The 27882-nt window shown below is 40.5% G+C and overlaps 1 protein-coding gene across 1 annotated transcript in view; it reads left to right on the top strand.

Moving 5' to 3' along the window:
• The window catches only part of LOC126428431 (uncharacterized), a 69881-nt gene extending 47913 nt beyond the window's left edge, over window positions 1–21968 (top strand). Inside the window, exons 4-5 of the mRNA XM_050090357.1 lie at window positions 6799–6998; window positions 21710–21968. Coding sequence (XP_049946314.1) covers window positions 6799–6998; window positions 21710–21894 — 385 coding nt within the window. The 3' untranslated portion in view covers window positions 21895–21968. The remainder of the gene's footprint in view (window positions 1–6798; window positions 6999–21709) is intronic.
• The last annotated feature ends 5914 nt before the right edge of the window (window positions 21969–27882 follow it).

Here is a 27882-nt window from a genome sequence, read left to right on the forward strand (position 1 = left end):
AGACCGGCCAATTGGGAGCAGGCGCCGGCCGGTGTGGGCGTGCGGTTCTAGGCGCTTCAGTCTGAAACCGCGTGACCGCTACAGTCGCAGGTTCGAATCCTGCCTCGGGCATGGATGTGTGTGATGTCCTTAAGTTAGTTAGGTTTCAGTAGTTCTAAGTTCTAGGGGACTGATGACCACAAATCATAAGTCCCATAGTGCTCAGAGCCATTTGGGAGCAGGAGAGGCACCACAGGACGCTTTAATTTCCACTGGCCTGAATATAGTTTGATAGCACTCATTACAAAATATTACACATTTGAATTCCACAGAGCGAAATACAGAGAAGTGCGATGGAAGAATGCTGTGTGAAGAGGCATGGCACTGCACTTTGGCACACTTAAGACCAAATAACATGTCTTATGTTGCCTCGATAATATATATTTTATGTATCAGACTCTTCAGAAAGATGTGCACTACAAAATGAAGGTATTTTTGAAAAGCCGATTTTTTAAATTTTTGGCGTTCTACCTCTAACGCTTGAAGGGTGGGGAGCGCCACTATCTAATATTGGCCCGGTTCGGAAATATCATAGATCTGGACCTGATGCACAGAGCAGTCTAAGTTGTAGTGGGGAGGTGGTAGCCTCCACGAGACCCGTGTTTACGTTAAGTGATTTTGCTGTTTCCTCTTCGTTTATTACTCTCACGTCAAATAAAAACAAAATGGATTTCTGTGGTCGGGAGCTATCAAGTGAATTAAAATACATACTCATAATTACGGAAGGCTAAAATAAGTTATTAGTTTCAGATTTTATTTTGTTTCTACCTTTCTGACAGTCAAGCGTTAATCGCCTTGCAGAACAATGAAGTTATCTTTGTCGGTTTATTAAAGAAATTTGACTTTTATTAATCTTTTCTGCTGAGGCAGTCAATTTATTTGAAACGAAGTGTTTAATTCCACACTTTTGCCTGGTTTCAACTGTTCGCTACATTTCAAGTTCACATTTTTATTGTCTAGCACGTGTGGCATTATGCCATAATAAAGAACCAAACATGAGATAATGTGGCACTGGTAGCTACTCCAAGAAAATTTACATCTGAATCTGGACATACGAATGTGCACTTTAAGCTGAATTATGCATTTTAGTAGGATTCACAAAATTCCCACACTCTTGGAGTATCCTCTAATGTCTTGGTTCTTTTATGACATAATGTAAGATCTTTTAATGTTTTACACATACGAAAGTATGGGCTTCCTGCGTCATCATAGCTGTGCAAGCACAGTGACGCCTGTCATCTGGTGCAACTGCTGAAACGAATCTATTTCTAACCGGTCGTGGGAAAATATTCTGAATGGCTGTTTGAAAAGCGTTACTTTCAAGTAAAGTAAATTTCCTTTTACAAAAGATGAACTCTGTGCGCGAATGTCCGATGAATTTCTTAAATCACAGAGCATTTGACTCTCATTCAAAATTCAAATATTTAAGAACAACCATTTAGAATATTTTCGAGCCCAGAAGCTCAGACACTTATGTCGTCGTTAAAAAATTTACTAGCACATTTGTGTGATGTATCTTAAAGTGTAACGCGCGCAGAAAAGATCGACATTACGTGTGAAAGCCTAGCTTCTCTTGCAGCTTATTAATCTTAGAGGCCAATATTATAGGGTATATGAAAGCTTTTCTTTTCTTTTAGCAACACTATGTATATTAATTTAAACCATTGCCTTTCCCTATTTGTGTGTTCGCGCTACTTAACAGTGGTGTTACTGTTGGCTGACTACATCACGTGTCCTATGCTCTGAATATCCGCTGTCATCGGCTGGCGAGATTGCTTGACATGAGATACGACCGGCTCAATTTCAATCCTTCGGAAAGTAACATGCGGGGTTTGGTGGAATTCGAATTTATACTTTCGTGGTACGAAATATGCAGTGTACATGTTGCTGTACATCAGGCATCTTTCCAAAATGTATTTTTCCCCATGAGTTTAATCTTCTAAAGTGGCGGGAAATTCTACGCCGGTGTATAAAACCACAACCATTGAAAGGATTGATAAGTTTTACAGTTCTGAGGAAAATTATAGGGTTACTTAACAAGGAAAAAATGTATTTTCATCCAGGAGAAAGCGTATTTTTAACTGGGAAATCCGGGAATTTTATTTTTCCTCGTCTATGTATACACCCTGTTATTGTTTAAGTAAAAAGTGATTTGGCTCATATAATTTAAAATTATTTTATCTTTGCTTAGTTAAACTAAGATTAAACTGTGATTTTGCTCATACATGTTTACATTGGAAACATAAAGACAGCAAATCGTTACATATGTACAAAGTATGCCATGCACCTGATCGAGGGTGTTAATGCTAGTGTGTTGCAGAATTCTTCAGCATATTCTCAAATTTAATATAATAAATTTTCATAGAAATAAAAGCTTCTATCCAGAAAATCAACAAAAAATTTAGAAATCATTTCATGTGCAAACCTCAGTTTACCTTTTTCTCACATGATGCCCTGCTAACCATGGATGACAATAGGAAGATTCCATGTTCCTAGATTTCTGGAAACCATTTGACAGTATTAAGCAGCAGACTGTTAACAAAGATCAGAACACACAGTATAGGTTCTCAGATATCAGTGCCCCTTTAAATAATAAAACTTAGTGTGTGCTGTCCAGGATGGGTAGTGCTCATCACAGACAAGGGTACCGTCATGTTACTGCAAGAAAGTGTTATAGGTTTGCTGTTGATCTCTATATTCATAAATTATTTGAAGGATAGTGTGAGCAGCAATCTGTAACTGTTTGCTGATGTGTAGAGTATGGTATAATATCATCTATATGTGAAAGGAGGATACAGGATGACTTGAACAGAATTTCTATTCAGTATTATGAATAGTGGTTGGCTCTGAATGTCAAAAATGTAAATTAATACAGATGAGTAGAAAAAACAATCCTATAACATTCGAATACAGTGTTAAAGATGTGGAGCAGGATACAGCTGTGATGGTTAAATATCGAGGCATAATGCTGCAAAGCAACATGAAATGGAATGAGCATGTACGATCAATTCTAGGGAAAGCAAACAGTCAATCTCAGTTTATTGGGAGAATTTGAGGAAAGAGTAGGTCACCTATAAAGGTGAATATTTATGGAACACTTGTGCTACTCACTCATGAGTAATACCAGAGTGTTTGGAAGGCCGACCAGATCAGATTGAAGGAAGACATTGAGGCAATTCAGAGGTGTGCTGCTACATTTATTGCCAGTAGGTTTAATCAACACTAAGTATTACTGAGATGCTCCATTAACTGAAATGGGAATTCTTGGAAGTAGAAGAGGTTCTTTTTATGAAACACTTTTGACAGAGTTAGAGAATCACTACTTGTAACAGACTGCAGAAAGATTTTTTTTTATTTTTTTTACTTGCAGTCTTACTTGCTATCGCAATTGTAATGGACAACTGTGTACCAAGAGCTGGCATGGTCATGGGGATATGTGTGAAAAGAAAGGCGATGACTACTGTCATGACAGTGGGAGGAGTCCAGATTTGACTCAATAATTAAAATACAGGGTGTTTCAGAATGTCTTTACTGAGTTTAACAGCTATTATGATTTACTTATGCTGTGTATCCATGATGTCCTGTTTTTAATGTGTTGACGAACTCATTAAGATCAAGTATTCCAACTTCGAATCTGCTACTGAGAGCTCCACTATTGATAGAAGCTCTAGAATATCAGTATCAGCATGTTGTGTGGCTGGGTTTGACAAAATTTCCAGTCATGCTGCAATGAAGGTTCAGATGTGACACCAGATGCCAAGTAACTTCATGCATGGACATATTATTATTATTATTATTATTATTTTAAATACAGGTACACCTGAAAAGAAGAAAAGCAGCAGACAATCTTTCAATACCTGCAAAGACAACTAGACAGTGAGACAAGCACCAAGCCAATTAAAGATACTAAAGACTACAGTGCACAAGATTATTCACAAATGGTTGCTACTGTAAGCTGACAGGAGTCAGAGTTTACAAGAACTGAAACCATGTGATTATGAACAGTGGCAAGAATTTGCTATTTACATGTTATTCCATACTGAAAAGAATGAAAATTTCTTGCAGAAAATAACATCTACAGATGAAGCAACACTTCATCTAAGGGGTGTTGTAAACCGACGTAACATGCGTATTAACTGGCTTAACAAAAACACCAAGGCTTATAACAGAGCACCTAAGGGATGGCTCAAAGATCAATGTGTGGTGTGCATGACAAAGTTGTGAGCTGATTCTTCTTCCACAAAACATTTGATACTAGTACTGTGTACTTGGATGTGTTTCAGAATTGTGCTATATGAACCCCAAGTCCAGGAGGTGCAATTTCATGTAACTTAGATTAGAAGGATTACCGCCTCATTGCGGAATGCGTTAGCAAATCTTTGGATTAAGACTTTCTGAATTGGTGTATTGGAAGGAATTTCCCTACCAAAATAGCTAAACATTACCCAACTTTACAATTGCATGTATGCATGCATCAAATATTGTATCTCTGTCTATGTTAATTATAGAGTTGTGGCCATTTTAAAGTGGGGTAAACATTCTGGCACACTCTTTATACTGTACACGAAAGATTTACGTTTCTATAACCAGAGGAAAAGAGTGCTCTGGTACTGATCATCAGGTTAACAGAGATGTCAGTCTAGAAAAGCATTTATTTTTGATCACACAAAGGAAGAAGGAGCTTTAGAAGTAGATGTAATGAAGTGCACCATTTGCAAGTTGTGAATGAAATTGTAGAACAGAGCAATGATCATTAAATTCAACTTTGTCTGAGATTCATAGATTGAGAGGCAGCTGTTGATTCAGTTGCAACAAACTCTGTACTAAGAGCCATCGCTTTCATCCATAGTTAGGCACATTTACATTGTTGTTTTGGTCATCAGCACTAAGGGTACGCTTATGCTGTGCTGTTGCTGCTCGGTGCTGGTGCGTCATATCTCATTAATCACTGGAGGTCTTATTACATTTACTGTGCAGTCTCCCTGCTCGCTGGTAGTATCTGTTCTGAAGCTAGCAGAGTCAAACACAACACTGACTGAAGTGAAAACAAAGCAGCCACTCATGGTTCAAGTTAAAGTACGTGAAACACAAACAGCTCGATATCGTCACCTGACGAGGATAGTAGTGAGCAGCAGGGTGAGCAGTGATGGTGCAGGTTAAACAGCAGCAGTGATGGTGCAGTTTAAATGGGCCACAAAGACTCATTTCACCATCATCGCCAGCCTGTGCCAGCAAGCAGCAAGGTGTCAGCATAAACGCACCCCACAGCTGGTCTGATGCAGCTCTCCATTCCTCTCACTTGCTCGCTTCGCTCTTCATTTCAGCACAACTGCTGCAATTTATCTACCTTTTACACTCACATTTAGGCCTGCCATTGTGATTCTTTTTCTCTGCCATCCCTTCGACCACTGTTTTTGGTAGTGATTCGTGCCACATATGTGCCAAACCATTTTCTCTGTTTGCTTCATTGTATTCTTTATTAGGCTCATTGACAAAAATTATAATCCCATTATATAAATATAAATGCTAATTAATAAAAGCCTCAAATTAACAGTACAGCATTTAGACAGGGTGAAGGGAAATGGATTATGAAATCAGACACCAAAAATAGTGGACGAGTTTTGCTACTTTATCAGCAAAATAACTTGTTGTGGTGAGGTAATCAGTTTGGAAAATGAGACACTAAAAATAGGAGATAAGTTTTTTTACTTGTGCTCTAAAGTTGGTTGTAGCTGAAGTAAAGGTGATATAACATGCTGCCTGGCAGTAGCTAGAAAATAATTTCTGAAACATGACTTTGTTAACATCAATTATAAATTTAAGTGTTAGGAAATATTTTCTGAGGGTATTTGTCCAGAGGAGTATAACCTTAACAGGGGTGAAATGTGGACAATAAGCAGTTCACGCAAGAAGAGAATAGATGCTTTTGAAAAGTGTTGCTGCAGAAGAATGCTGAAGATTAGGCAGGCAGATTGAGTAAATAATGAGGAGGTGCCAAGTCAAATAAGAGGAAAAGTAAGTTTTGCCAAACCTGACTAAAATAAGGGATCAGTTCAAAGGGCACATCTTAAGGGTATTAAGGAATAGTCCATTTGGTAATGGAAGGAAATTGTTGGGTAAAAATTGTAGAGGGTGACCATGGTTTGATTGAAGTAAGCAGGTTCAAATGGATGTAGGTTGCAATAATTATGCAGAGACAAAGAGGCCTTCACAGCAGACTAGTGTGCAAAGATGTGTCAAAGTAATTTTCAGACTGAGAACTACAACAGAGACACAGAAAAGCGTATAATTCCTACAGATCAGTTTCACAAGATTTTATACATTCCGATTAATGACCTATTACACATACATATACGGAAATGAGTGATCTGATGGTATAAAAACTGTTACATTATTCATCTTCATATCTGTAATGACTAGTAACTGCTCACGCTCACATTCAGCTGGCTTCAGCGCCAGCTTTCCATTACGTTCTTCAGACCTACTCCTCATTATGCTTTGGGGGCGGGGGGGGAGGGGGGGGGGGGACGAGTCTGCACCCATCCAACAGAGTAAGCAGGTAGCAGGAAATTTTGCAATACATTTGAATGCTTGGATCTTTGTTACTAAATGTTTCTTATTTTTTGTAGTAATTTCTTTTGTTAACAGAAAAGTTTTTAATCATCTTATTTAACTGCATACGTATTCTGTACAACCTCATAAAGTAACAGAATTATGAAGGTGGTGCAAAACATACTAATCTAAAGTTCTGACTTGCAGACCACCCCAGTGGATTCCAGGCCTATCGACTCGGCAGAACCAGGACAATCAACGTGAGTATGAAGAGTGTGCCATGCAGCGAATTGCGGCCGTGCTCACACGTCGCATCTGTGGGGAAGCTGGAGCACCTGCTACAATGGTTCGTAGAGGAGGACTGGGACACAGGAAATGGCGCTGGAGTCCCCATGTCACTCCACCAGGTATATGTGACGTGTTTAATATGAGACATTTTTGTGCACTGAAATGATTGAATGTTGAAGAAACTCCTCTCATCTTTTCTGAGGTGTACCTTACATACATGCATGCATGATTAATTTATATATATAATATAGTAATTCAATCCTGGAAAGGAAATGATCTAAGCATCTTCATGTACGAAGTGTGAAAGAGTAGATAGTGCTAAAATGAGGGTTGTTTTTCCAATTAAAAAAAGTGATAGAGTTTAGGGATATTTTTGTTAATGATATACCATATTCAACCATGATATGTTATTTTCCTAGTACAGTTCAACACATTTCAGAGCTGCTACTTAATTTTCAAGGACTATATTGACTTTTTTGGGGTGTTAAGTCTGCTTGAGTTAATCACCTACATATGACCATGAAGTGTTCATCTTCAGCAGGTGATGTAGCAGGTAGAGTGCTAGACTCTGGCCCTATAGGTCACAGGTTCAGTCCCAGATAAGGGTGGGGATTTTTCCTGATTACCTTCAGGATGGCCCCACATCCATTAAGCCTGTCATCACGTGAGTGATGGGGGAAGTAAGGTGTCCCAGGTGATGGGCTCTCCACGTTTCCCTCCTAGTACTGTGGCGAAGAAAGGCTGCTCTCTTGCTGCAGTCAGGCCAATAGCCCGTTCACAGGCTTGTGTAACAAACTTTACCTTTTTTTTTTACAGGTGTTAAGAGGTATTGATAAGAACATTTTTAGGAAATAAATTAAATTTATTTAAATTAAATGAAGTTAATGGGCATGAAATAAATGAAGATGCAATGATGCAAAATGGTGGCAATGAAAACTGTTCCAGTAAAATGAAAACTTTGAAACAGACTGGGCTTGAAACTGGATCTCCTGCTTTTCCCAAGCTGTCACTTTAACTGTGAGGCTATCGGATCACAATTCCAGATCTGACTCAGATTTTCATGGTCACTGACATTTTGTCTAATTTTTTCTGATCGCTATATGCAGAAATTCCCTGAAAGGGATATGTAGGAGCAGCAACACTGGGGAAGGGGGAAGGGGATTGCACTGGTGATCAGGGCTTGCCCTACCATTGGAGTACAAAGCAGTTTAATCAAATTTCAAATTCATTGAAATGAAATGAAATGAATGAAATAACTGTGAGTATAATCAGTGAAACTTAATGACATGGAACGATTCAATGAAATCTCTTCATAGCCAGTATACCTGCAATGTAATGAATACATCTTGTCAGATATTTGTGTTGGTCCTGGAGGCACCCTCCACTGTGCTAAGCTATTAAGGCACCTGCTCATGATAAGTACAATACCTGGGTTCAACTCCAAGTTTGACACAAATTTTTCTTTGTCATGGCAAATTAATAACGTTTTGAAGACTGAGAAATTTACTAGCCTCTGGATAAATTCTTTCTGAGGACTATAGAGTGCACATACACTCATAGAGCTACATTGAACTGGCTGATTACAATGTGCCAGCATGGCATCTCAACTGGGGTGAAGGGTCACGTAAGATGGAGGGAGGGAGAGGAGGAAGAAGGTGGAGAGCCAGAGGGAGTGTTGGGGAAGGGTGGCCAACTTGAGAGGTGAATCAGCAGGAACAGGGAACAGGAATGTGGTGCCAGTGAGCTCATTCCCATTGCAGTCAGAGCACGTTGTGCACAGTGCATGATGATCTGTAGGAGAGGATTGGGACTGGGAGATGAAGAGGGAGACCACAGGGAATAGGATGTGGGATGAGGACAAGTGGACTTAGGGTAGGGTCATCACTTCCTTCATTGACTTTCAACCATCCTCATCTCATTACTAGCTTGATCCCTCCTTGTCTCTGTTGACACCACCTTTCTATGCTCCGACATTCCCCACGCCAATACCCTTGCCACTTGTAAGCACTGCCTCTCATGATGGCATTCCAACTCCAAATCCACCATCTCATTGTGTATATATCTAACAAATTTCATCCTCACACATAGCTACTTCTTCTTTGAGTGGAGGATGTACAAACAAATCTGTGGCAAGGCTATGGGCATGTGCGTGGCATCCTCCTATGCCAATCTGTTTATGGAACTTCTAGAGGAAATCTTCCTAGTCACACAAAACCAGGAAACCCTTGTCTGGTACAGGTTCATGGATGATATCTTCATGATATGAACTCATGACAGAGATTCTGTCCTTATTCCTCCACATCCTCAATGCCTTCTCTCATTTCTGCTTCACGTGGCCCTCCTCTGCCCAATCTGCCACCTTCATGGGTGTTGGCCTCCACCACTGATGAAAGCATACAAACCTCTACCAACATCCAGCACACTAAACATCAACATTACCTTCCACCTCTTAAACTCCAAAATATTACTCTTTTACAGGGTGCTTCAGAAGTGATGGTCAATAACTCACACACGGAAAGTACAGGCTAAAACACACTATAAAGCTGCAATAAACATAGGTCTGCAAATCAACTGCATTAATTCAAGTTGCGAACCACTATAATGCCGCGGGATACCACAGTACTTATGTTGGTATGTCAAGGTTTGGGATTGACTATCTATTTGTGCATGCACAACTACTTCCCTTTCTCCCTCCATGCTCTGTACTGTACCAGCCTCTCAATTAGTTATGAACATGAAGGCACCATGGACAGTGGTTACACCAATGAAGAGTATGGTGACATGCAATTCAGGTATGGCAAAGTAAATGGTAGTGCCCTTGAGGCTGCATGATTGTTTCAAAAAGACTTTCCTCTCTGCAGGCAGCCCAACAGGTGTACATTTAGCTGGTTACATCAGCACCTTAGAGAAACCAGGAGTTTCACAAACTGTGTACGGGAAGCCTGACCCAGATCCATAATACCTGACATTGTGGAAAGGGTGTTACACATTGTACACCAACATCCGAATACTTCAACAAGAAGGATTGCTACCCAAGATTGTGTCCTGAGTCATAGAAGTATGTGGCACATTTTACATCGGCAAGTATTCTATCCATATTTTCTCCAGAGAGTGCAAGCCCTCAATAATGCAGACTTCCCTCCTAGAGAGAATTTCTGCCAATGGGTGTAACAACAGTGTACCCTGAATCCCCTGTTTGTAAACAGTATTCTGTTCACAGACGAGGCTGGATTTACCTGTGATGGTATGTTTAACTACCATAACTGTAACATTTGGGCTAATGTCAATCCTAGTGCAACACATGTATCATGACACCAGCAACATTATTCGTTGAACATCTGGGCAGGACTGCTCGGAGACCACAAAATTTGACCACACTTCCTACTACAGAGATTGACCGGACAGCAATACACGCAGTTTCTGCGGACTGTACTTCCTCATTTATGTGATGATGTCCCACTGGACAAGTACCTGAATATGTGGTTCATGTGTGACAGCGCTCCAGCACATTTTCATTTAAGAGTGTGCTGCCTTCTAACTCAGACGTATGGTCAACATTGGATAGGTAGAGGAGGGTTTGTGCCATGGCCTCCAAGGTCCCTGGATTTAAATCCCATGGATTTCTGTGTGTGGAGTCATGTCAAAAGCCTGGTCTACACTACCCAGATCACCTGTCTTGAGGAATTATGCTTGTGGTTGAAGCAGCCATCCAGCAATTGCATAATTCACCAGGACTGTCTGAGAGGATTCGCAACTCATTTCAGAGATGAGCTTAATCTTGCATTCAGATGCATGGACAACATTTCGAACACCTAGTCTAACGTTTAGAGATGCCATGTGTTCCTAGACACTGATGAACCGCAACAGAAAATGTGTTGTACCTTAACAGTGAGTGATTTGTGGATATATGTTTACTGAAGCTTTTTAACTACTTTTGGCCTGTATTTTCCATGTATGAATTATTGACCACACTTCTAGCAGTAGTGGACACCAAAAGATCCTGGTGAAGATCCCAGCAGAGGCGTCAAACATTTTAGAAGAAACATGACGCAGCCTAATAACCCACTTCTGAACCACTCTGTATAATCAGGCCACCAGTGGATAGTGCATCTGCAGTGACAAGAATTCCCTTGTCCAGTACGCTGAAGGTCTTACTAAGGCTTTCACTGACTGAACATTAGTCCCACAACCTAGTCCACATGCAGATTTCCCGAATCCTCCAATCACTCCCAGAAATGTGCTGCAAAAGCACATCCTCCGTATTAACCCTTACCCAGAAATGAGGAATATTGTATCCAAACTCCTTGCCACCCGTTCCAAAGTGGTATTTTACCATCTACCCAATATCCTAGTCCATTTTCACATCACACATACTCGCAATATTACTGATCTACTGACTGATAAGATGCACACTCATAAGTTGTTTTTTGTAGGGGGGTACCAAGATTAGATATGATGGCCCAGGAAATTTTCTTTTAAACTAGGCTAGTGGGGTAATTACATCCAGTGAAGGCTGCGGCAAGAATGGTGGTGTATTGCTGTGAAGAGTCTGCATTTTAGCAAATATATATGCCTTGGATGCCAAGGCTGTATGGGGGCAATGTTTGGTATGGAAGGAATAACAACTGTCAAAATGTAAGTGCTGTTGTTCGTTAGTATATTTAATGTGAACTGAAATATGTAGCTGACTTCAGTAAGGATGAAGTCAACATCAAGGAAAGTTACATGGAATTCAGAATAGACCATGTGGAATTTAATTGGGAGAAAGTATTTAGAGATTCCAAGAATTCTAACAGGTCAGTCTCACCATGAGTCCATATGGCAAATATGTCATCAGTGTATCTAAACCAAACCAGTTGCTGAAGGCTTATGGATCCCAGGAAAGCTCCCTCCAACTTCATATCACTGTTATTCCATCCTGAACTTTCCATTGTTTGATATTTGACTTCTGCTACACCAAATGTAAAAATTATTTTACACATTGTATCTTTTATATGAATTGTTCTATTACATATCTTTCAAGGTAGGTGATTATTTATGCACTTCTATAAGGACACTATTGTGTTGCTGCAGAAGGAAGTACTCTTTGCTAAATACTGAGAACTCAGGTCTCACATTGTTTACCTCTACGGGGAGGAAATGTATCGGTGTTTACGTGAGTTGGATAAACTTCATAGCTGTCGAGTTAGACTGCAATGTGCTTTGTCATTTTTATTGAGGTGTCGTGATGAAAATCGTGTCCCAACATTTGCTAAGGTTGTGCACCATATTAATTCTCCTGCCACCAATCGTATCAAGCAACATGCTGGCTTGGCTCTTGTTCGTGAAAGGATTCATTTTACTCATCGACGTTTGGATTCAGTTTCCAAAGAATTGTATCGTTTTCATTTAATGGTTGCATCTGAAGTGCCTGATTTCACTTGGGATTGGTTGGACAGTGCCTCATGGACCCAAGCTGACTGGAAATACAACTCCGTCACTGCCCGGCATTTGGCAAAGTTTGAACGTTTTCATCGCGCTGAGTTGGATGTTATATCTCGACGTTCTGTGATAAATCTCACAGAGAAATCTTTTGACGATGCAACCTTATCCGTGCTAGGGAAGGGTTTAAATTTTGCACCCACTCCAAAGAATTTGCCGGTAGTTGATTTTATTAGTTCAATTGAACAGGCAGCTTGCAAACTACCTCCTGACGCTGCAGAGGAGGTTAGGAGGGAGGCATGCCGTGTTTTGACTAGGGCTCGTCCATCCAAGAGTAATGTAACAGCAGCAGAGAGGGCTGCTTTACGCTCTCTCAAAGTTGATCCTAGTATTGTTATTTTACCTGCTGACAAGGGTAATGCCACCGTTGTTTTAAATAAACATGATTATGTACAAAAGAAGCAACGTTTACTATCTGATTCAGCATATCGCAGAATCGATGCTAAACCCCACAAAAACTGTTAAGAGAAAGACCAACAGCCTCCTGAAGAAAAGTGGTTTGTCGCAGGACACTATCAAGAGTCTTAACACCTATAGTGCCGTTCCCCCTAGGTTATATGGCCTTCCGAATGTTCACAAGGAAGGGGTTCCTTTCCATCCTATAGTGAGTAACATTGGCGCTCCGACATATCGCATATCCAAGCATCTTGCTTCTCTGTTGAGTACACAAGTAGGTCAGTGTGAACATCATATCAGGAACTCAGCTGATTTTTTACGTCGTTTGGAGGGACTGAGGTTGAATGACTCTGATATTTTAACGAGTTTCGATGTGGTCTCTCTCTTCACTCGTGTTCCTCTGTCTGATTTGTTGCGGTTAATTGAGGCCAGGTTTGGTGCTGAATTATCTAATCTCTTTCAGCATGTGTTGACATCCACTTACTTTTTATTTAATGGCCAATATTATGAGCAGACAGATGGAGTTGCGATGAGTAGTCCATTGTCTCCTGTGATCGCAAATTTGTTTATGGAAGACTTTGAGAAACGTGCATTGGAGTTGGCGCCTTTGAAACCCACCTGTTTCTTTGGATACATTGACAATACCTTCTTTGTTTGGCCCCATGGTAGGGAGAATTTGAATGTCTTCCTAGAACATCTGAACTCGATCCACCCGAACATTCGTTTTACGATGGAGATGGAAGAGGATGGTTGCCTTCCCTTTCTTGACGTGTTGGTTAGGAGGAAGGATGATGGATCATTGGGACATGCAGTCTACAGGAAACGTACTCACACCGACTTGTACTTACAGGCTAATAGTTGTCACCATCAGGCTCAGTGTGATGGGGTACTTCTTACCTTGGTACACAGGGCACATGTCGTTTCTGACGCTGAGACTTTGCCAGCTGAGCTGTCCCATCTTGAAGTTACTTTTCGTCAAAATGGTTATAGTGATAGACAGATTGAATGTGCATTGCGCTATCGACCAACTGTACATCTGGTGATTGATGATAATTCTGAGTCAACACCTAAGTCTACTGCCTTTTTGCCTTACGTAGGAAACACCTCCAACAATATTGGTTGTGTTTTACAGAAATACAATGTGAAATGTGTTTTCTGACCTCCATCTAAAATTAGAGCACTTTTGAGTTCCGTTTAGGATGATCTTGGACTGCATAAGGCGGGTGTATATCGTATTCCTTGTAGCTGCGGCATGGCATATATTGGTCAAACTATCAGGACCGTGGAGGACAGATGTACTGAGCATAAATGACACACACGATTACAGCAGCCAAATACATCTACTATTGCCGAACATTGCTTGGATACTGGTCACCCTATGTTATATAATAACACCGAGATATTGGCATGCACGTCCAGCTATTGGGACAGTGTTATTAGGGAGGCAGTTGAGATTAAATTAGCAAGCAACCTCATTAACAGGGATGGAGGTTTCTCTTTAAACTCTGGAATCTGGCTCTCTCCTTTGTCAAAAAACAGAGGGACGGAGTCAATGCTACCTCACCTGCGAATTCATAGTCTCACTATCGATAGCTCTGACTTGGTCATCTTTGGTGGCACTAGTGTTCAGTGTGTGTGTGTTATCTTTCCTGCTTCAGTCCGGGAACCGAGGTATTAAATTTGCATGTACGCCGCCTGTCCGTTGCAGTTTGCCTTGAAAATGGCGGGGTGTTCTCCCGCCGAAATATCGGCGGTCACTGAAAGTGCTACCTGGCTGAATTCCCGGAAGTTATTTGAAATATTCATGTTCCATCCGAACATTGAAAATATTTCTGGGGTGTAGGATTTGTCTGTATATCACTACTCCCCTAGGATAGTAAGCTTGCTCTAAAGTTATATTTGCCCACAAAAAGATGAGCTATAACTGCTGACTTGTCTCATACATTTAAAAATTGACATGATGAGTCATTTGTATTGGTTATGAAGTAATGTGGCTGTTCTCCAAATATAAAACTTGCAGCAGCCATGGTGTGTGCCCTTATACAAACTTGATTAACTGTATTTGTCTGATTCGTTATAGCTAGGTGGTAGTATCTGTCCTGTTGCAGTGGTGGTCTGAGAACATATTTCTTCCATACCTTCGACATTTGCTGTATGCAATAACTTTCCTATCAGTTTGTTTTACAGTATAAAATAGAAGACATTTTCATACTGAAAAGAATGTTGTTGCTGCAGAACATACACTGATCAGCCAGAACATTACGACCACCTACCTAATAGCCAGTATGTCCACCTCTGGCAAGAGTAACAGCAGCATTGTGTTATGGCATGGAAGTAATGAGGCCATGGTAGGTCACTGGAAGGAGCTGGCACCACATCTTGACACAAGTCACCTAATTCCCATAAATTCTGTGGAGGGGCCTGAGAAGCCCTCACGCCACATTCCCAGATATGTTCAACACATCAATTGGAATTCACCACTGTGTTCCTCAAACCACTCCATCACATTCCTGGCCTTGTTGAAAACTGCAATTGCTGTCAGGAAACATGATTGTCATGAAGGAGTGTATGTGGTCTGCAAATCGTGAACACTACTCATCTGTTGCCTTACATGAGGTTCACTCGACCTATGGATGCCCATGTGCATGGTCTCCACAGCATAATGGAGCTGCCACCAGCTTGTCTCCATCCCACAGAACAGGTGACCAGGAGACGTTCCCCTGGAAAATGACAGATTCACACCCTCCCATTGGCATGGCGAAGGTATCAGGATTCATCAGGCCATGCAATGCTCTGCCACTGCGCCAATGCCAATGGCCACTTGCCCATTTCAGTCATAGTTGCTGATTTCGTGGTGTTAACATTGGCACATGCACGTGTCTTTGGCTGCAGAGGCCCAGCGTTGAGAGTGTTTGGTGCTCTGTGTGTTCAGACCAACATGTACATTAAAGTCTGATGTTAGTTCCACAACAGTTTGCCGTCTGTCTTGTTTCATCTGTCTGCCCAGCCTGACATCCGAGATCTACAATGGGTGGCGGCCGCCCAACCCCAAGATGCTTGGACATGATTTCACCTCGGTTTCGCCAAGTGTTGAACACGTTCACCACAGCACTCCTCTAACAACTGACAAGTCATGAAATTTCTGAAATGCTCGTGCTGACCCTCTGGCGTCTTCCCCATTATACACATGGACAACACGCTCACTGATACTGCATGCATATATCATGTGTCTGCATAGCAGTCATTTCTCACCAGGTGACACTGCCATCACGTGGATTGGCTTATGTCAATAGTAGGATGGCGGTCATAATGTTCTGGCTGACCAGTGTATCATAGTACAAGAGCAATTTGATGAAGTACAAGTGCTAGAAGTGAAGAAACCATTTATGTCAAAAACAAATTCGTTATTTTTCAACACAGTCACCTTTCAAGGCTATATACTTTTCCCAATATCCTGGCCATTTTAACCCCTCCAAAATACAGGAAATATCAGTCTCTCTGAATACACCTCTGTCTCAATGATGACCACCACATTTGAGAAATCTTTCAACCATGAGCCTTTGCTTTGTTTGGAAAAAACATTAGGGAGCCAGGTCAGCATAATACTGAGGCTGTCACAGTAATTCTAGGAATTTTATGTTGACAGCTACAGATGAATGTACTGTTGCATTACTATTGTGAAACAGCACTTTACTCTTTTTCAGGCAGAACCATGGTTCCTCCAATTACTTGTTGAAGCAATGCAATGTTTCATTTTAGTGTTTTCCAGTGATTAATTTTCCTTTTTCTAAGAAGTCTACTAGTACAAGACATTTGCATCCCAAAAAATCACTGTCACAACTTTTGTATCTGATGGGATTATCTTCACCTTCATCTACATCTACATGATTACTCTGTAATTCACATTTAAGTGCTTGGCAGAGGGTTCATCGAACCACAATCATACTATCTCTCTACCATTCCACTCCCGAACAGAGCGCAGGAAAAACGAACACCTAAACCTTTCTGTTTGAGCTCTGATTTCTCTTATTTTATTTTGATGATCATTCCTACCTATGTAGGTTGGGCTCAACAAAATATTTTCGCATTTGGAAGAGAAAGTTGGTGACTGAAATTTCGTAAATAGATCTCGCCGCGACGAAAAACGTCTTTGCTTGAATGACTTCCATCCCAACTCGCGTATCATACCTGCCACACTCTCTCCCCTATTACGTGATAATACAAAATGAGCTGCCCTTTTTTGCACCCTTTCGATGTCCTCTGTCAATCCCACCTGGTAAGGATCCCACACCGCGCAGCACTATTCTAACAGAGGACAAACGAGTGTAGTGTAAGCTGTCTCTTTAATGGACTTGTTGCATCTTCTAAGTGTCCTGCCAGTGAAACGCAACCTTTGTCTCGCCTTCCCCACAATATTATCTATGTGGTCTTTCCAACTGAAGTAGTTTGTAATTTTAACACCCAGGTACTTAGTTGAATTGACAGCCTTGAGAATTGTACTATTTATCGAGTAATCGAATTCCAAAGGATTTCTTTTGGAACTCATGTGGATCACCTACACTTTTCATTATTTAGTGTCAACTGCTACCTGCCACACCATACAGCAATCTTTTCTAAATCGCTTTGCAACTGATACTGGTCTTCGGATGAGTTTACTAGACGGTAAATTACAGCATCATCTGCGAACAACCTAAGAGAACTGCTCAGATTGTCACCCAGGTCATTTATATAGATCAGGAACAGCAGAGGTCCCAGGACACTTCCCTGGGGAACACCTGATACACTTCAGTTTTACTCGATGATTTGCTGTCTATTACTACGAACTGCGACCTTCCTGACAGGAAATCATGAATCCAGTTGCACAACTGAGATGATACCCCATAGGCCCGCAGCTTGATTAGAAGTCACTTGTGAGGAATGGTGTCAAAAGCTTTCCGGAAATCTAGAAATACGGAATCAACTTGAGATCCTCTGTCGATAGCGGCCATTACTTCGTGCGAATAAAGAGCTAGCTGCATTGCACAACAACTATGTTTTCTAAAACAATTCTGATTATGTATCAATAAATCATTCCCTTCGAGGTGATTCATAAAGTTTGAATACAGTATATGCTCCAAAACCCTACTGCAAACCAGTGTCAATGATATAGGTCTGTAGTTCAATGGATTACTCCTACTACCCTTCTTAAACACTGGTGCGACCTGCGCAATTTTCCAATCTGTAGGTACAGATCTATCGGTGAGCGAGCGGTTGTATATGATTGCTAAGTAGGGAGCTATTGTATCAGCGTAATCTGAAAGGAACCTAATCGGTATACAATCTGGAGCTGAAGACTTGCCCGTATCAAGCGATTTGAGTTGCTTCGCAACCCCTAAGGTATCTACTTCTAAGAAACTCATGCTAGTAGCTGTTCGTGTTTCAAATTCTGGAATATTCCATTCGTCTTCCCTGGTGAAGGAATTTCGGAAAACTGCGTTCAATAACTGCGCTTTAGCGGCACAGTCGTCGGTAACAGTACCATCGGCACTGCGCAGTGAAGGTATTGACTGCGTCTTGCCGCTTGTGTACTTTACATACGACCAGAATTTCTTCAGATTTTCTACCAAATTTCAAGACAATGTTTCATTGTGGAACCTATTAAAGGCATCTCGCATTGAAGTCTGTGCCAAGTTTCGCGCGTCTGTAAATTTTAGCCAATCTTCAGGATTTCGCGTTCTTCTGAACTTCGCATGCTTTTTCCGTTGCCTCTGCAACAGCGTTCGGACCTGTTTTGTGCACCATGGGGGATCAGTTCCATCTCTTGCCAATTTATGAGGTATGAGTCTCTCAATTGCTGTTGCTACTATATCTTTGAATTTGAGCCACATCTTGTCTACATTTGCATAGTCAGTTCGGAAGGAATGGAGATTGTCTCTTAGGAAGGCTTCTAGTGACACTTTATCAGCTTTTTTAAATAAAATTATGTTGCGTTTGTTTCTGGTGGATTTGGAAGAAACGGTATTGAGCCTAGCTACAGTCATGATGCTCTCTATTAGCTCTGGATTGTTTGTGGCTAAGAGGTCAAGTGTGTTTTCGCAACCATTTACAATTCGTGTGGGTTCGTGGACTAACTGCTCGAAATAATTTTCAGAGAAAGCATTTAGGACAATCTCAGAAGATGTTTTCGAACAAGTATTTTTGCCAACATATTGAGGGAAGGTTGAAGTCCCCACCAACTATAACCGTATGAGTGAGGTATTTATTTGTTACGAGACTCAAATTTTCTCTGAACTGTTGAGCAACTATATCATCGGAGTCTGGGGGTCGGTAGAAGGAGCCAATTATTAACTTAGTTCAGCTGTTTTAAGTATAACCTCCACCCATACCAATTCGCACACAGTATCTACTTCGACTTCACTACAAGATAAACCACTACTGACAGACACAAACACTCCACCACCAATTCTGCCTAATCTATCTTTCCTGAACACCGTCTGAGACTTCGTAAAAATTTCTGCAGAACTTATTTCAGGCTTTAGCCAGCTTCCTGTACCTATAACAATTTCAGCTTCTGTGCTCTCTATTAGCGCTTGAAGCTTAGGGACTTTCCCAGCACAACTACAACAATTTACAACTACAATTCCGACTGTTCCTTGATCCAAGCACGTCCTGTATTTGCCATGCACCCTTTGAAATTGCAGCCAATCCCGTGCTTTCCCGAGGTCTTCTAACCTAAAAAACCGCTCAGTCCATGCCAGACAGCCTCTGCTACCCGTGTAGCCGCCAGCTGAGTGTAGTTCTTTGGAGCATGTTAACTATAAGAAACACAATATTTAAACTGTTACTTATTTCTATTCAGATGATGAATCCAGGACTCCTTAAATATGGCAATGCAATGCAAAAAGTCTTTCAGATATCGCTGAAATTGCTCCAAGCATAGCTTTGAAGTTGAAAGCCACAGTTGCTTGTTGTCCATCACAGCAAATGGGGCAGCCACCAGATCAACAAACTTTTTCTCATGAACGTGTCGTGTAAAGCTTAAGTATCGTTTCTTTTGAAGCACCTAAGGCACTATTGCCATACCCACTTTCATTCTCCATCAGCTAGAATCATGCCAAGGACTGTTTCTATAATATCTATCAGCCATCCTAAGCAATCCTTGTTCATATAAAAACAATGAAACACAGAAGAGTGTTTCAGGACAGTACACTAATTTTAAAAATCATTTGAAATGTTATGTAAGATAAAATTAAAATTTCAGTTCTATTCAGATAACCTCACTGCTTCAAGGCCAAATACCAATAAATAAATAAGGCACACAGATGGCAATTCGAAATGAATATAGCAACTTCAAATAGCTATATCTATTTAATGCAGAATGACACACTGATAAGAATTACACAGTATGTTCAGAATTTTGATCTTTGCAAAAATGCAATGAATTGGAAGCCAGCACATGTGTGGTGATACATAAGTGAAAAGTTTCATGTTATAAGTGAAAATGATGGATCCTGTACAGAAGGCATTACATGTGTTAGAATTTAACAACTGTTATTCTGTCATCACTGTCCAGAGACTTCATCAAAAACACAATCAAGCACTTCCAAGTGCCAATATCATTTGCAAATGAGATCAGTTCTTCAAAGAAACAAAGGAAAACATATTGGCCAACTATGTGTATCAGCACAAAACGTTGAAGAAATTCACATTTTGTTTGAAGGTAGTCCTTGGAAATTAACAAACAAAGCAAGCAGGGAGTTACAAATGCCACAAACAAAGGTTGACATGTTCTCAAAACAATGCTGAAAATGGAACCACACATAATTTAATTTTTACAAGAATTTGAAGAGGAAGACTATGTCAAACACACAAATTATGCTACGATAATCCTAGAAGACATGGAGGAAGAAACATTTGCTGAACATCCCATTTTTGGTGGTAAGGCAACCTAACAAATCAAGTGGCATGTTTAAGTAGCACAACATCTAAATATGTGGTACAGAAAAGCCTTTATGTGTAATTGAATACGGGCATAACTGACCAAGAATTGACATGTTTTGTGCAATGACAATACAAAAACTGCACAAACCCTTTTTCATCATTGGGCTGTGTGTTCCAGCAAGCATTTACAGAGTTGAAAAATGGCTGTTGCTACCTTCAATACAGATTATAAGGGTTACATTTTTCAGCAAAATTCTGCATCCCAACATGCTAGGGTATGGAAGTTTTGCACATTTTGAAACCAGTTTCTACTGAACCACTGGATCAGTCGTTCTGGACATGACAATGTCATGTTCTGTTCTTGGACAACTAGATCTCCGGACCTGACATATGGATTTCTTTTTACAGGGTTAAGTGAAAGACCATCTGTGAATGGTTCAAATGTGCATTCCTAAAGCACTTGCATTGGTGACTCCACATGCCATTCAGAACGTATGGTGTGAAATGGATTATTGCTTAGAAATTTTCCATGTGGCCAAAGAGAATCATATAAAAAAACCATAAAAATAAAAAAGTTAACTTACTTTTACGTTGTCTAGCTATGGAAATTCCAGGATGGAATAACAACAGTATGTAAATGGCAGATTACTACTCACCAGATAGAAGCAAGTTAAGGTGCAGATAGCCACAATGAGAAAGAATACTAAAATGTTTATGTTTCCAGGTAAGGTCCTTCCAAAGTAGAAACACACACACACACACACACACACACACACACACACACACACACACACACACACTCTTACAAGCACAACTCTCTCTCTCTCTCTCTCTCTCTCTCTCTCTCTCTGTCTCTCTCTCTCACACACACACACACACACACACGCACGCATGCACGCACAACCTCTGCCATTTTTATTGATGTACCCCTACACATTAAATAGTTATGTCCATTTGTAATCACTATATTCATTTTAAATTTACCCGACAATAATTTTGTGAATGACTGTGTGAGTAAAGTGGTATTCCACAGGCGGTACATACATGCGGCTTGAGCAAGAGTGGAAGGAAGCCCAGATTCTTGAGAAGAGAAGTCAGAACCTCTACTATGGACATCACAGACTAGATGGAAGCCTCACACCCAGCAGCGCAACAGGAATACCTGCGTCGGCTCTCTACCACTCACGTCTGCGCAGCCGTGGGCACCTTTGTACATAGTATCAGCTTTTTGTGCTCTAATCTTGAAGAAATTTGCAGAGACATATTTATTTTATTATCTTCTATGAAAGACATTACAGGGAAAAAAACTGATATTACTGCTAATGTCAGAGGCAGTCATCGCACCTGAAACTGTCTGCAAGAATCTGCTTCTACAAAATATGTCTGGATCCTTTATTTTGCTGTTGTGTTTGGTACATGTCAATAAATGTGTGTTTTGAGGGCATCAAAACTGTTGTCCAAATACAATATCAGAACATGGGTAGTTATAATGGGTGGTGCATATTTTATTTATTTTTACTTTTACTTATATTCTGTCATGCCACTTTTCCTCTGACTAGAAGTGGCAGATGTGTTCTGCTGGTAGAACATCTGAAGAATGACACAAAACCTTTTTCACTCAGTTTATGCAGTGTTAATACACATGGGGAGCCACCATGTATTAATTGCTGTATAATTGCACTAGGATGCATTGTATATCAGAAGTAGTATGCCCATAGCCCTGATTAATGACGGGGGAGACGCAGGGGGAAGACATTGCAACATAGTGTTAGCAACTAATAGCCTAATTTCAAAAATTGCTTTGGATGCTGCCAAGCTTAATATTGCATCTGATGAATGGATGACTAATCAAGAGTGCAGAATTTGCAGTGGTGCCTTCTTCTTCTTCTTCTTCTTCTTCTTCTTCTTCTTCTTTGCCACAGATAGAGACTTTGTTTCCTTCAGTTCTTGCTTGTAGTAAACAAATGATCAGCATTGTCATCTTCACATTCCCCAGTCATTCAAAATAAAATTTCTCTAACACACTTAATCAATCAAAATGTATTTTCCATTATTCTTAATTACGTATCACCAAACGACAACTAGCAGTTTTTCCTCCAGATCCAAACTTCAACTGCCTCTATATCTCCATTCCGTCACCCCTCCTTTGTTTTAAAATTTTTGTTGTTGGCAGATGCCAAGGAATTTGGCACTTTTCTATGCTGGAATGCAGCAATCCACAGAGCTTTTATATACTACTTTTGCAATGTCTGCTAAGAGGCGAAGATGCACTTCGTCCTTAGATGACTTTGGAATACATACAAAAAATACGTGCTTGACAGAATTAATCAGACAACTCATTTCCATCAATAAATCTAAGTTTACTTTACTGTTTCCTTGTCGGGCCAACACCGACTGTCTTTTGGCAGTAAGAAATCATGAGAGATGTGTGGGAGGCATGGATCACTACAAATTTTATCCACAATTTGGGCATACATTATCCATGATCTGAGCATAACCTGTGGTCACTACTAATGAGCAGTCCATCTTCTTCTATCTCTTTACTGACAGAAATGGAAGTTTTCAAAACTTTTATGGGTCCCTGTGATATAAGCTAGTTACCTTGAGGTCAACTATAGCCATCACTAAATTTTTGCTATTCTTGCTGCAGAAGCAAGAATCTGTGGGTTCATTGTATTCTTTACATGCCAGAATTGTGCCATCGGTTTGTCCAAAGGTTGAAAAAATAAGGTGGATACAAACCAATACAGTTTAGTGGCATCCTTGTCATCCAAGCTAATCTTCCTGGGGAACAGTGACTGTATAGTTTGAGGGATAAGCACCACGCTCATGAAAAAACTGTTCCGAGCTGCCAAAGATGGCTATCATTGCGCGTGAGGTGTGTTTACTTGTGTGAATGAATGTTTTTGTGTATATATGTGTATTTTATTTTATGGAGAAGGCTTTGGTCAAAAGCTAAATGTACAACAGTCTTTTTGCTGCACCTGTCTGCAACTCAGCATGTCATCTTTACGGTAAGTAGCACTCTATCTTTTTCTTTATATTGCTGATATTCCAACCTCGAGTTCCCATTGTTTCATGTTGTAAAATGGTGTACTTACATGTTGTGTACTACTAGATGCTATCCAGGCAGCAGTTTACCTTCATAAAAAAGGCATGAGTGTCAACTTAAATACTCAAGTGCCCACCAAAATGAACTGCAGTACAAATTACAGGTTTCCATCATACAGATAGAATGCACTCATGAGGTTGCCCCATCATACGTGACTGTGAATACTTCTGTGGCGGGCACGCAGCACACTTACCCTCCTATCCCCTAATGGACATTGTGGGTGCAACTATCTCCTGATAATATAATAAAACTGCATCTTAAGTTACAGTCAGTAAAGAACACGAGCTCTTTCCCTCTCAACTCCTAAAACACAATAAATCAACAGTTTTTATTTGCTCCCTTTAAGGAAGCAGAGATCTCATTGGCAGTGAATATGGAGATGAAGATCATCAGTAAGGGAGTAATTTCAGACAAGACAGCCCTACTTTTATGGATGATGTAAAAGAAATGTCTAGTGGTAGCAACTGTTCTCCAGGGTAGGGGCGGTTGCCGACAGCATCTGTTCACCACATTAGGGGCAGCTGAGCATTAACTTGTCAACACATCTGGCAAGCATGATGTTTTAAATGTCAATCACCTTCCATAAATCCAAACAATTACTTTGAATTTTCAAATGATACTACCCTACATGAGTAGAGTGAAATTCTCAGAATCTGATGCTGATGATTCATGAGTCTGCCTCAAGGATTCTGGGGGAGGCAAAGAGCAGCCATCTGCAACATATGAACTATGAGACAAGCTGAAGAGCCAGCCAGGGTGGCCGAGCAGTTCTAGGCACTACAGTCTGGAACCACTACGGTCGCAGGTTCGAATCCTGCCTCAGGCATGGATGTGTGTGATATCCTTAGGTTAATTAGGTTTAAGTAGTTCTAAGTTCTAGGGGACTGATGACCTCCAGAAGTTAAGTCCCACAGTGCTCAGAGCCATTTGAACCATTTGAACAAGCCGAAGACCTTGAAAGACTAGAACAACAACTGGAAGACATTGAACAAGATATACTGGATATCTGTGAGACACGTCTATGAGGAGAAAAGGCTGAGACCCTTATATTGATTCACATCATCTTATGACATATTGGGGACGCTTCTGCACATGGAGTTGTTATTCTAGCGAACAGGAATATCAAAGAATTCTTAAGCAAGACAGAATGCATTTCTTCTTATCCTCAAATTGAACAGCAAATTTTCTGTAGAGATTTGTGCTACAACCAGCAATTCTGGTGAAGTCGAGGTTGAGCAACTATACAAAGATCTCATTAAAACATAAATTCCGAGAAGACACAATTGGATACCATCGTGGGACATTCCAGTGCAAAAATAGGGCAAAAGAAAGATAGAGACCCATGGAACATTGGTAATTATGGGTTAGGCTGCAGAAACAATGTAGGTGAATGACTGCTAGAATATCTTAGAGCTGAAAATCTCTATTGTATGAATACCTTCTTTAAGAACACCAACCAACATAAATGGACATGTAAGTGATGGTCAAGTAGACTTTATTCACACTAACAAAAACAGAACTACAAAAATGTGTCTGTATTCAATAGTTTGAGCGATCTTCACATTTGACCTCAAACTTTAATGATCAAAAATGAGAGAAAGCATTTTGTTCCATGAGTGAATGACTTAAGGAAACAGGAAGCATCATTTCAGCAAACTATATCCAGGAAACTTGGCCTAACAGAAGAGCTGAAGTCCTTAGAAGAAAAATGAACTTGAATGAGAAAATTAGAAGCAGCATCCAAATTGCAGCAAATGAGGTCCAATCCAGAAATCTAACAACAACAGCTGTCTTTCAGTTAGTACCCCTCAGCTCACTGAAGAAAGGAAAACAGCAGACAAGGATTCAGTGGGATACACAGCTCTTAATAAGACTATTGGAAAAGAAACAAGAAAAGATCTGAGGAAATTTAACACTACTTTGATCGTGCAGATGAATTTGATCACCCTTGCACTGGAAGATGTATTCAAGTCCCTTGACTGTAGTAACAGAACAACAAAAGTCAATGGTTCATATCTGAACCATCTGTTGTTTGCTGATGATGTTGAACTCATAAGTGAAGACTTGTAAGAATAAGGAGGATGACCGAAGAACTAAAACTTGCCTCTGCAAAGACTGGCTTGGAAATTAATATCAATAAAACAAAAACAAAATTCTTAGTCCACAACCAACTACTTACAGTCAAAACCAGTCTATAGAAGCTGTTGATTAATGCATCTACCTTGCCCACAGAGTTAAACTGGGGAAAAACAAATCAAAATCCTGAAATTCCTTACAGGACTGAGCCGGAAAGCATTTCAGAAACTAAGATTTATCCTGACTAATGAGCATGTCCTGAATATCCTGAAGGCTAATGCTTAGAATGTGTGCATATTACTGGTTACAACCTACAATATGGAAACTATAACCCTGAATAAGACAAGTGCTCATAACCTAAGGCGCACACACAATGAACCAAGGAGCAACAGATGCTCAAAATCAGTTTCAGAGATAGGCTATAAATCTGCTTCAGTGACAGTAGAAGGGAGAACAGGAGTAACAGAGAGAACTACAAGCAGCGGGTTCACTGGAAGCCATGAGACCACAAGAGAGGAAGACCCCATAAGAAGTGGCTTTATGACACGATGCTGGTGGCTGGAACACAATTGTACCAGGTGGCTTGAAATTGAAGACAATGAAAACATATGGAAGAGATCTATATTCAGCAGTGGACTGAGAAGGTTGAAGATGGAAGAGGAGGAGGAGGAATTACAAGGGCAAGGTGTCAGATGTCCACACATCATCACAAAATGTGGAAACTGGAACTGTGGCGGGTCTTATGATAGAGTACATTGGTGGTGCAGACAAGTATTTTGGATCACACAGTTGAACATAGCGCTGCACAGTAAGTGACACCTACACGTTCCCGTGGTGACCCAACAACATTCATCCCTTCATGCTTGATGTCTTCCCTGGCAGCAATGGCATCTTCCATCAGGATAACTATCAATGTCACAACAATACAGTTGTGCACAGTGGTATTAGGAGCAAGATAGTCAACTCACATTGATGTCTTGGCCACCAAATTGACCTGATCCAAATCCGACTGAATACATCTGAGATACTACTGTGCCCCTACACGCACAAACCAATCTGGCCTTTGTCAAAGTCACTTACGTCAGTGTATTTCCCTTTTGTGGCCCATATCTGCACTAGATTGATTCCTCATTGCCTCTGCTCTGCTTATATACCTTCCTTACCATGTCACATGCCCGCAATACCACCATGCAGCATTCAGGCTTGCAGTGGATGGTGGTTATAATGTTTCCTGTGTTTGGGACGTATTGGCAAAATGACTGTCAACCTCTTCAGAGAATCATTGATTAATGTAAGGGTACTGCACATCCATCATAATATGTTGCTTTCATCTTATAGTTGAAACTCACTTCCCAGCCTTATTTTAGGCCTGCAGTGAAATAACTGTGTAGGATTTCTTGGTAAGTGAAGAACACCTGTTCATTTTCACATTGTCCAGGTGGGAAAACTTATTCATCAAGATTTTTGTACTGAGCGAGTTGGCGCAGTGGTTAGCACACTGGAATTGCATTCGGGAGGACGACAATTCAAACCTGCATCCAGCCATCCTGAATTAGGTTTTGCATGATTTCCCTAAATCACTTCAGGCAAATGCTGGGATGTTTCCTTTGAAAAGACATGGCCAATTTCCTTACCCCATCCTTTCCTAATCTGATGGGACTTACGACCTCGCTGTTTGGTCCCCAAAATTAGCCAACCAACCAAACATTGTTGTACATTTGTCTTTCAACTGGAAGAAAAGGAACAGTGTTTGAAAGATAAGCAACATTGTTTCTGGTTACTGAGTCCAAAAACACCTGCACAACATTGTAATTAGTCAAATGTACACATTTTTGTGGAATTTTTTCCTAACAAAAGAGGAAAGTAATCCATATGCTGGTTACTGCCAGGAAAAAATAAGAATTCTCTCAGTTCTAGTAAATGGGAAATGTGTGATTGTTACAGTATCATTTAGTCAGTTTGCCACCTCCATAGCTTCAGATACTGTCAGAAAGCTGGAATTTAAGATCAAAGTATCA

This window comes from Schistocerca serialis, chromosome 12 (assembly GCF_023864345.2).
Source record: "Schistocerca serialis cubense isolate TAMUIC-IGC-003099 chromosome 12, iqSchSeri2.2, whole genome shotgun sequence".
In the NCBI taxonomy this organism is placed as follows: domain Eukaryota; kingdom Metazoa; phylum Arthropoda; class Insecta; order Orthoptera; family Acrididae; genus Schistocerca; species Schistocerca serialis.